Genomic DNA, 11,233 nt, shown 5'->3' with positions numbered 1-11,233 from the left:
TGAAAAGGCCAATATGAGACAAATGTCTTAAGAAATAAGGGAGAACACTGTGGATTTAAGACCTATAAGTGAATTAATAAATTTATCCTACAATGCATATTAACACTTAGCTAGGAGACTGCGGGACAGTCAGGCTGCATGGGATTTGAAAGAAGTGAGAACAGATGCCTGGTAGCCTGAGCTAGGGCAGTTGTGCCTTGTTCTGTGTCCCTCATTTCAATCACAGCTGGATGGAAAAAAAAAACATCTGGAAACATTGGCCAAATACATGGCATAAAGATAAAGAAAACAAATCGATGAAGATCGCAAGTGCAGCATTTAAACTAGGAGTTTACAAATCTCGGGGGGGGCCACTTTTGGCCAAGGGGCAATGGAAGGGATCAGAGGCCCTCTCTTTAAATGAAAGTCGGGTGATGAGCTAAGCTCAACCCTTCTTGTGGCTGACTGGCTGAGTATTCAGCTACTTTTCAAATATTTGTTAAAAATTTCTACATCAAGAGATACTTGCAACAAGCAATGTCTGGGAGATATTTTTCCCACTGTCAGAAATAAAATATAAAATATTTCACATTTTCCCATTCCGACAGCCTTGTGTCCTTCAGTTAACTTTTCATAGAAATCTGCGACGTTGTGCAAGACAAGCGTCTAATCGGGCTTCTACTGAAATGTCACAACGTTCAAACTTCTTATTTTTAACTTGAGGCGAATTGGTGTTGCATCAAGAAATGTCTGGTAGTTTTTCTTAATATAGCCTTTGACTTTTGTAAGACAACTCAATAGTGATGGATGCTTGGGAACGTTTGCAAGCAGGTTTTGAATTTCTTAGCTTTCTTTAGGTGAGATGGAACGTCTGCCTGTTTGCTGGTAAGTACTGTCAGCGCTGTGCTTGTCACTAGAGTGGTGAGCCGTCCCTACCCATAACAAATTTACAAATCGGAGCGGTATGCGCACACTCTTTTACTGCGTGTGGTTTTCTGAACAGAGGTTATTGCACGCAGCATGCAGGGGATCTCCTGTTCCAGAAATCTTCCCATGGACACCAACGGCAGTTTGAAAGTTTGGGCACGTGGTGTTCTGAAACCCAGTTCTGATATGGGACGTTCTTCAGAAAAGCCGTATTATGTTAAACTGCATTCAGCAACTCTAGTCTAAATGTGTGTAGGTTGCTTCATTGCAGACAAAAATCACTGATAAACTGCCATTATAAAATGTAAACTCAGCTGACTAGTGTGCTTTCTGGACTTGTTTTTTCTCTCCTGTATAGAAATGCTCTGCCCTTACTGCTGTGTTACTTGGAATTACTGTGTAGGCATTTCTTCAGATGTACCAGAGATAACTTTAATACTAAGCAGAAACTTGTTCCCATAAGCAAATTTTGACTTTTCATTTCCTTTGTCACTTTGAACAAGAGCGGACCACACTCTGGCTCAGGGGGACTTTTCTGTGGCTTGTCCTGTATTTGTGGGATCCTGCAAACCTCCTCACGCTACAGTATTTGGAAGGGTTTGGCTGTTGCCGGGAGTTACTCAGTAGGGTAGCTACACAGCACTAACAAGTCCTTCGTAAACTGGTCAGGACGTGGTTCAGTTAGATCATTTAGTTGTGCAGTTGCTGTTAATAGCAGTATTGCTTCTGAAAAAGCATGAAAGCTTCATGTGGAATCAGATCAAAGTCCGTCTGCGAGAAGGGGGCTTTTTTTTCCTCAGTTCATAGGTTTTCTTTGCAGCCTGTTCTCTGAGCTTATGCAGATACTGAGTTCTAGTCCTGTGCTTCACTCCAGATGTGCTTAAGCTATAAAGAAGACAAGGAACCTAGCGCTCTCTTCCTAAGCAACTGTCCCAGCTAATTGTCCACCCATGCCCGCATTTATTATTCCTTTAACTCTGTGATTAGTGGTTTAATGCAAAATTGGACTGTTTCAAAAGGAGAGGTTGAGAGCAATTCGCCCTATAATTGCTCACTGCCTAATGGGTGCGGCTAACCTCCAGGAGATGCTGGTTTGCTGCCCTTCAGCTGGGCAGCGGCACTGAACCCGTACCCTCTGCTTCCTTGGTGAGCCCTTGCGTCTGTATGTTGTATGAAGCGGAAAGGGAGAAGGAGCTGCAGGACTGCTTTTAAAGAAACCGGGGCTGGGAACATCCTGTGAGGTGCTGGGTTGACCCAGCACAGTCTGAGGACACAGACTGGGTTGCAACACTTTGGCAAGAAAGCCGAAGGAGCCCGTGTGGTTTGTGGGTCCAGGGGTCATGTGGGTGGGGAAGGCTCATAGGCACTCAGTCCTTGGGGGTTGAGAAGCTCTGAGAAAGTGCCAAAGCGAAGCTGTAGGTGGCCTGGAAAATGGAGACTCAAGCTGCTGCGAGGCAGAACAGCTGGGGAGAAGGGCTTCCCGGTGGGGAAGTCCCATTCAGGTCTTTCAGTAATACTGATCTAGCTGATGGTCCCAGAGTCAACCAGGAAACCTGCGGTAGAGCAGAGACTTTACTTTGACTCTCGGACTCCCAGGCAGTGTGGTTCTCACGTTCAGCACGAACTGTTGGCCAGATCTTCCTAAAAGAATAGTCTATATTAACGCAGTTGGCAAACTTTGTAACCTGATGTTTATCTAAGTTGTATGACTCAAACTTCTGGGGAAAGCAGAAAAATAGGGAAGTATCCAACTTATTAATTTAAGATACCTGGGGCTTTGTGACTGACTGCACTGCAGTTTTGGGGCACTTTCCCTCGTGTGGACGTGCTTTTGCATGAGAATTGAGGAGCGCAGGTTAGGTATACAAATATATCCACAGCGCCGAAAGGATGTTGCTACGCATCTATCTGCAAACATGCATTCAGAGCTTCAGAGCTGAGGGAGAAGATGCAGTTCAATTGAAGTGTAGGAAAAGTGTTTGGAAGGATAAAAGAAACATTACTTGGAAGGAAGGATAAAGTTGGAAGGTTTGGAAGGATCAAAGAAGCATACTGTTGTTGAAACGCTACCGAACAGGGAGAGCTGTATGTGAAGCTGTGTGTTCAGCAGGCGCTGTCTTGCTTTGCCTTTACAAGAAGCGTGCGGCATTTCCTTATTATTTAAGGGAACAGGACCAGTAGCGAAAGTGAAAACGGTTTTATTCCAACACCGATAGCTTGTCCTTACGCCGAGGAATATCGGCTTGTCTTGCTGTCCTCTCCCTGAAGTCTACGCCGCTTTTGGAAGCCCATGTCGCTGTATCAGCACAGCCGCGGCCCTGAGCGCGCCGGGGTGAGTCGGGCTCTGCCGGCGGCCGCCGCTTCTCCGCGGGGCTCCTCCGCAGCCGCTGCCGCTATCGGCGGGCGGCGGTGCCCCCGCCCCCGCCCGCGGCCGCGACGCGACGGGACGGGACGGGACGGGACGGGACGGGCGCGTCTGCCGGCGCCGGCTCCCGCCGGGGCGCCAGGGGAGGGGGCGGCGGGACCGGCCCGGCGGCGGCAGCAGCGCTGGCCTCCCTGCCCGGCCGCGGGGAGGAAAGCTGGGGAGAAGGGAAACTCTTCGGCGGTTATTTTTAAAGGCGAAAGCAAGAGTCGGGCTGCCCGGAGGGGCGCCGAGCCCAGCAAGCCCCCGGGCCGGGGCTCTCCGGGGGGGGGGGGGGTTCGGGCAGCCCCTGCCCGGCAGCGCGGGGGGACACGGGCTGCCCAGCCGGGGCTGCTCAGGGCACCCGAGGCCCCCTCGCCGGCGGCGCTGCCCGGCGCAGGGGGCTCAGGCCCGGCCGGCCCGGGGCAGCCGCGGGCGCCACGTGATTTCCATGCAGGCGGCGGCGGGGCTCCCGGGGCGGCGGCGGCGGCTCCACCCCCGCGGCCGGGCAAGCGGAGCGGCGTGCGGGCGCCAGGTGCCGGGGCGGCCCGGGGCGGAGCGTGCCCTGCCCTGCCCTGCCCGGCCCGGCCCGGCCCGGCCCGGCCCGGCCCTCCCCTCCCCGCCTCTCCGCGGGGCCGGGGGAGCCCGGCGGCGCTGAGCGGCCCGGGGCGGCTCGGCACCTCCCGGGATGTCGTGCGCCGTCCCGGCGGCGGGCAGCGTGCTGCAGCGGAGCGCCTCGGCCGAGGGCGCCCAGCAGGTAGGGCAGGGGGGCCGGCGCGGAGCGCCGCCGCCGCGGCGGGCACATGGGGCTGAGTCACGGCCGGCCGCCCCGCCGGGGCGCCCTCGGGCGCCGCGGCCGAAGCCGCCCGGAGAGGGGGCAGCCGCGGCCGAGGAGGCGCCGCCGCCGGGGGCTCCCGCGCAGCTGCCCGCTCGGCGGCGGCGGAGCCGCGTCGGGGCGGGAGGCGGCGCGGGGAGCTGCTGCCGGCGGGGGGGTGCTCGGAGCCGCCGTGGGGACCCGCGGGGGCTGCGGCAGGTAGGAGAGCGGGCTGCGCGCTGGGCAGTTTGCTGCCCCTCCGCGAGCGGCCTTTGCTCTGCCGGGAGACAGCCGGGGGCGCAGCGGGGAGCGGGCCCGGCTCGGCTCCCTGCGCCCGCCCGGGGGCGAAGCAGGTGCAAGGCGCTGCCCGTGCAGGGGAGCGAGTTTCGGTCCTCTGCCGGAGCGCCCCCGCGGAGGGGCCCCGGCTGCGCCGCCAGCATCCCCGCGCCTCGGTTGCCACCTGTGCAAGGGGGACAGGGGGCGCATCGCCCTTGCGGGGCACCCTGCGATCCGTGGGTGGCCGGCGTTGTGTAAGAGCTGGCTGTGCTGTGAAGTTGGGAGGACCCGCTTGTTCCTGACATCAGTTATTTGCCTGACCTCAAGAGTCTCCGCGTGCACCGTAAAAACCAGCACGGTGGCTTATGTCTTCCAGAGTCATGAAGAAGATGACAGGAAGGTAAGGAGGAGAGAAAAAAATCGAGTTGCTGCCCAGAGGAGCCGGAAGAAGCAAACTCAGAAAGCGGATAAACTTCACGAGGTGAATGGGTACTTGATGTTTTGCAGGCACAGCTTGGGTGCCATGTGCGGGACTTTACGATAAATGGAACTTCTCGGGCAGGCGTGGGCCTGTCGTCATGCTAATCTGGCTCAAAGAGGTGTGGGTGTGAAGCAGAGACAGGCGTATCACTGGTCGAGAAGTCTCTGCCACAGGGTGTTCAGGTTGGACAAGTAACGGTGCCGCTCTGCCGCCGGTGGCACTGCCATGGAGGGACGTGGCCTTGCCCTTGTCTTGCCGTCCCTCTTGCGCCATCGCAAGCGTTCCCACAGCCGCCCGCTGAACTGGACGCAGGACTCCTCTGGGCTAAAGCTGAGCCATGTTTTCTGGGTTAGTGTTAAGCATCGTGGGTATGCTCTGTCAGAGCGTGAACGCGTAACACCTCACAGGGGAGGAGGCACCATGCCTTTCCGTAGCGGTGTCAGTTTAAATCGGTTCCAAAACTGTGGTGTGAGAAAGAAATACCCGGCTGAAAAGGCTTCTTTGGAACTCCAAAAGCCCCAAGCGCGAGAGCTCAGCTACTTTGTGCACTGGTGTCCTCTCATAGTAACAGTGGGTGTTTCCAATACGCATGCAAGTATCTGATTCTTCCAGAAACTTGTAACGCTTCTCAATATATCACGATGCGGGGTAGGCTTCTTGTGTGCCCTGTGCAAAGGCTGGAGAACAGGAATTGCCTTTCTCTGTGTGTGGATGCGGTCCCACGCAACAGGGCTTTTGTTGTAGCCGGGGCTCTCAGGGCTACCTCGGGGTAAATGCTAGTGCTGCTGCTACGGCTGCTGCTGTGCCAGTCGTGCAGCTCTGGACTTTCAGCACAGCCTCTTCTCTCCCACAAGGTGGAAGGATCCCTTTGCCTTCCTCACACCCTTTCACCACCTACCACCGCTTGCAAGCACAGAATAAAACATACGTGATCCTCCTAAGCATGAATGTAGCCAAACTCCAGCAAAGCTGAGCATCCCTGACTCTGCTTACCTCTTGTTGCCTGAAACCCCGTGGACCTAAAGTAAGCAGTACTCTCCAGTTAATCTGTCCCATCTTCAGGGAAGAGAGTACAAAACTGCTGTACCAAGACCGGATACTTATTCAACAAAATCTCCTCGCACCTTGGGAAAACCTGCCTGCCTGCTAATACAGATTGGCAGCGTGAGTAAGATCCTCTGTAACAGTGCAGAGGGAGCATCAGAAAGGCTGGAGATGAGACATGTGTCAATGATTCCACGAAAGCCAGAGGTTGCCCCTTTCCAGAAGTACCCTGGCAACTGGCTTTCTCAGGCACTGACTCAGAGGAGATTTGGGAAAAGAACAAAACCAGAACTTCTGAGACTGCCTCCTGTAGGCAGATCCTTCCACAGCAGGAAGCAGCCGTAGCAGCAGCACTAGCATTTACCCCGAGGTAGCCCTGAGAGCCCCGGCTACAACAAAAGCCCTGTTGCGTGGGACCGCATCCACACACAGAGAAAGGCAATTCCTGTTCTCCAGCCTTTGCACAGGGCACACAAGAAGCCTACCCCGCATCGTGATATATTGAGAAGCGTTACAAGTTTCTGGAAGAATCAGATACTTGCATGCGTATTGGAAACACCCACTGTTACTATGAGAGGACACCAGTGCACAAAGTAGCTGAGCTCTCGCGCTTGGGGCTTTTGGAGTTCCAAAGAAGCCTTTTCAGCCGGGTATTTCTTTCTCACACCACAGTTTTGGAACCGATTTAAACTGACACCGCTACGGAAAGGCAGGGTGCCTTACAGAAGGGAAGGGAAGCAGAGGCAGTCTTAAAGAAAGCTGGAGGAGCCCTGTGTGAGAGACTTTCCCTGTTTTCTGGTAAGCAGGTCTTTTAAAGCATGTGCAGGCTTTGATGTTTGCTCTGAAGCTTTCCCAGGGAGGTGAGACTGAGTGGGTGAGCGCTGAGCCTAGGCCGGCAGCGAGGTGCGGACACCTGCAGGTTTTCTGTGGGCTGGACCTGAACCTTTAGCTCTCTTCTCTTTGGGACGAGCAGTCTTGGCAGCAGGGACGCTTGCAACTTGCTGTTATCACAGAAATGTGAAATGCGATTCTCGCCTCCGTCACAGATGTCTGCTGCAGAGCATCTGAAAACTCCTCTGCAGTTAAGAGCAGCTTATTCATTGCCAGAGAGGCCTCGGCACAAAAGCAGCCCCAGCCATGGATAATCGAGGCAGCGGTCAGGATTTCTGGAGACAAAGCCGGTTCGGGGGCAAGCTGGCTCAACGCTCACCTCCGCAGCCTGCTCTTTGCTTCCCAGGCATTCAAGCAGGTGGCTACAAGCCACGGCAGGGGTGGAGGAGAGCAGCTGGTGCCAGGGCACCTTGTGCTAGGTGCGCTTCTCAGCCAGCGCCCGCCTAAGCTGCTGCTTTCCCGCGCTACCTGGGGTGGGGGCTGCCTTTTCCTCACCAGCAATGCTGAGCACTGGGGTTTCCCCGGCACCTACCGGCACTTGGTGCTTTCATTTTCACCGCTCTGCCTGCAGAAGCGGCCAGGGCTGGCAGAGGCTGCTCTGGCCACCCCAGGGCATGGCCACCCGGGCTCCCAGCCCTGGGCTGCTGAGTGCCCGCCCAGGCTGGGGCACCCCCACGTCTTCGGGGCCGCAGGAGGAGTCGCAGCTCCGTCAGGCACGGATCGTAAATCACTCGCCCTGTTCAAAGCACCCAGGTTTACTCAAGGCTCTTTCCTGAGCATTTTGCACATCTGTAATAAGCAGAAACAACACTTTTTCTAGGGTGACATGAATATGTGCAAGGTGGAAGCACTGAAGGGAATGTTTTGACTATGAGGAGTCTCCTTTTTTTTCTCTTTCCAGGAATATGAATCTCTTGAGCAAGAAAATACCTCCCTGAAGAGAGAAATTGGAAAGCTAACAGATGAAATGAAACACTTAAGTGAAGTGTTGAAGGATCATGAAAAGATCTGTCCACTATTGCACTGCTCCGTGAACTTTGTGACCATACCAAGGCCTGATGCACTCACCAGCTGCCTGCCAAGATGAGAGCTCTCCTTGATCACCTTGCAGTGAGGGCAAAGGCACCCATTAACAAGGGAGATTTGAAGAACTGCCTACTTACAGCGCAGGTCTTTCCTTAAAGAGGGCTGGACTTGACCACACAGGTCTTCTCCATGTCGAAATGCTATAGTCTTCTGAATCTCAGGAAAACATCAGTATGGAAAAAAGACAGCCTGAACTGTAATTTCTTTGGTAGAATCTATGAGCCGTGGTTTTGCGTTCAGCAGTGTCGAAGTAGGCTGCAGCCCGCCATCGTGGCATGGAATGCAGGCGCAGAAGAGCACCGGCCGCAGGCTGGGATGCCTTTCTCCCACACATCCACCGCTAGTAACCCTTTGTCAACTGTCATCCTTAGAGATCGTATTCTGGCTGCTGTTTTTTCTCTAAACAGGTTTGGTTAATAAAAGCAATGGCCTATCTTTATGATGTTCTCCACCTTATTCAATATCTAACATCTTCTGAACATCTGTGCTTTTTACTTACTGGTCAAATCCAAAGTCTAGTGCTAATCTTCCTGTCAGTTGTTTTATTATTTGCTTATCACCACTTCATTGGTTCCTCTTTTGAAGTGTGTGCAACAAATGAGTTTTCCCAGTCCTTATTTCTTTATTATCTGTAATCATCAGCTCTAATAATATTAATTTTCAGTGTCTTATATTGTAAAATATGGTTTGGCCAATTTCACATGATGATTGCCAGTTCTGTGCAGAGAAAGACCAAAGCAGGATTTGCTATTTTAAAACTGTTTTAAAGAACAGTTTTTAAAATTTACTGTTCTGTTGCATCCACTGGAAATAAGTAAGGGATTGGTTTGATTTGGGGGAGGTGTTTTGTTCAGTTGGTTGGGGTTTTTTTGGTAATGCGCTATCTTTATCTTGCATATTGCCTTGGGTAAGTGACTTCCATGGGTAGAACAAAGTCATTTTAACTAAGCATTTTGCTCCATATCCACACTGAAGATGTCTGGATAACTCTTTGCAAGAGAATCATTACGTTTTGCCACCTTTTTTTAAAAAACTTTTTTTCTGGAAAGGAAGATTTATTACAGTCTTCATGAGAAATACATTGAAAAATATGCTTGCTTTCTCTGAAGCTTCTTGGTAGTGTCAAGCTCTAGAAATGTGAATGCTGTAGCCTGGGCAAAGAGTGTTTTTCTCACAGCATTTCCCAGTCAAAAAGTGCCTTTGCAACATATAAAGTTCTACCCCTTTGCCAACTCTCTCACTTCAGCATTTCAGTTTTCTTCAGTTCAACTCACGGGATTAAGTTCTCCCCTCAGCTTGACCTGTATATTTATCAGCAGAATATGGTCTGAAATGTTTAAAAAATTTTTTTCTATTTAAACTTCTCAAGTAAAATGATGCATTCCTGATCACTACAAAGGATTGGGGAAGCTGTGCAGCCAACTCTCTGCTTCCTGAAAGACTCTTCATGCCATTGTTTTATGCCAGAAGCTCAAGACCAACAGGAGGAGGGAGCCAACTTCTCTAAAAATTTTCTCTAGGTTGTTCCCAGGAGAATTTTCAGCGCTTGCAGAAGCCATCTAAAGCCTAAATGCAGTCTTCAAAGTTTCTTACAGTCCTGTAAGAACTGAATCATCTTGAAAGAAAGTCTGGTGCAATCCCTGCAAAGGAAAATTAAAGCTTCAGGATACTTCACAAATGCTTTTCAGATAAAGGCCTTGATCAGACTCTGCATGTCACCCTTAAGGAAAGAAGCTCTCATGGGCATCCTTGTCCTCCCTACCCACATTACTTCAGTCCCCAGGCGCTAGCCAAGGTGTAATTTGGGAGGAGCAGAACTGTAATAGAGAGCATAGCGGAAATGAACAGCGTTCACTTAGGGGAAATTCAATATAGCCTAGGATGGAGGGAGAGAGTGAGAGGATGCTTCACATCTCTTAATAGGTGTGTGCAGCTGAGCTGAGGCTGCTGTTGGGAAGGAGCTAGTGGAGGTCAGATCTGATGCAGAGACATGCTCTCACCTATGCAGCCCTGTAGACCTTCAAAAATGGGAAGAAAAAAAAAAAACCCCACTGTCAGAGAGAGTCCATCCCAGCAGAATCCTCCCAAGGATTTTATCCCACAGGTGCTTTCTTCTAGAAATGGAGCTCCAGTTCCCTCCTCCTTACACTGGAGAGCCAGCACATTTATTCTTCTAAACATCTGTGGAGAAATGGGCTTCAGTTTGTCATGCAGTAGTCCAAGACCTATTGCACATTCCTAATCAGTAAGCAGTATTCTCCCTCTTCTGCTATGCAAAGTTTAGTTCATTGTTTTTGCATTTACATTTATTGGCTTTTTAACTGTATAATATCTGTGCGGAATTTAAAGGGGAAGACGGCCAGATTCACAGCAACATTGTATGCTTACAGCAGCAGTGTAAACCCAAGGTAGCGCTCCTCTTCCTCGGGAGGGCTGGGAGCCCTGCAGGGGCCCTCAGTGCCTCTGGCTCACCGCAGCCACCAGTTCCTTCCCACAACCGCAGGGTGTAGCTCCAGCCTGCATGTCATGTGCATTACTAACAGCAAGCTTTGAACCCTCCAGGACCTGTGCTACTTCTTCCTCCTGCATCTGTTGCATCACTTTTTTTCCCAGCACTATTACCAAAGGGCCTTATGCATCATCTTTCTGTTTAATAGTTTAACCAAGGCATTGGTCACAAACAGTATTTTATATGACTAATGTTCAAAGGCAGCTAGGAACCTCCAGCAAAAGAAATGAGCAAAATGAGAGTCTCGAGCCAAATAAACCCATCATTCTGATATATTTATAGAATTAATGTCATAGCTGAATCATGTGTCAAAAGGGACAATGAACTGTTAAAGCACAGGCTGTAAAAGCACAGACTAAGAAAACAACGTACATGCAGACGGATTAGACTATTTGCAGGAGCTGTTCTTAGGGATATTGGTTTAGAGTGAATTTCAAAACTGAAAGTATGTTTCGGAGCCTGGGATAATTGTAACATCAAATAGGGAACCAGAAAGGAGAACAGAAAGGAAAAGGCCCCTTTGTTAAGGAAGCAACAGAAAGATCTTTTTCAGATCCAAACCTCCTCTTTTGCAGCACGGTACACACCATCCCAAACACATTTCATATCTATATATGGCTAAAATACTGCTTGACGTGTTCTAGCTTCAGAAAGCTTCCAATGAGTTTGACTTGTTCCCTGTGAATGTGGTCTGTATCATGTTCACATGATTTTCAGATGCAGGTATATTGGGACGATCTTTTCTGTGTTCAGATGCTGGTTCACGTGAGGAGTACTGTGTGAATTGCAGTCTTGTTTGTGGATGTGTAATGTAACTGAAGGTTG

At 51.1% G+C, this 11,233-nt stretch overlaps 1 protein-coding gene across 2 annotated transcripts; it reads left to right on the top strand.

The window, feature by feature from the left end:
* The first annotated feature begins 3,098 nt into the window (after positions 1 to 3,098).
* Positions 3,099 to 8,338, top strand: BATF3 (basic leucine zipper ATF-like transcription factor 3). 2 transcript variants are annotated; one of them, XM_009668978.2, is made up of 3 exons: positions 3,099 to 3,238; positions 4,774 to 4,878; positions 7,715 to 8,338. In XM_009668978.2, the coding sequence occupies exons 1-3, from the start codon at positions 3,197 to 3,199 to the stop codon at positions 7,898 to 7,900; spliced, it is 333 nt and encodes a 110-aa protein (XP_009667273.1). In that variant the 5' UTR covers positions 3,099 to 3,196; the 3' UTR covers positions 7,901 to 8,338. The 2 variants fall into 2 exon arrangements, with proteins under 2 accessions (XP_009667273.1, XP_068795898.1); XM_068939797.1 differs by lacking the exon at positions 3,099 to 3,238 and adding an exon at positions 3,914 to 4,064.
* The last annotated feature ends 2,895 nt before the right edge of the window (positions 8,339 to 11,233 follow it).

Source organism: Struthio camelus, chromosome 3 (genome assembly GCF_040807025.1).
Source record: "Struthio camelus isolate bStrCam1 chromosome 3, bStrCam1.hap1, whole genome shotgun sequence".
Lineage (NCBI taxonomy): Eukaryota > Metazoa > Chordata > Aves > Struthioniformes > Struthionidae > Struthio > Struthio camelus.
The sequence above is the reverse complement of the archived record's forward strand: the minus strand, read 5'-3'. Positions and strand labels throughout refer to the sequence as shown.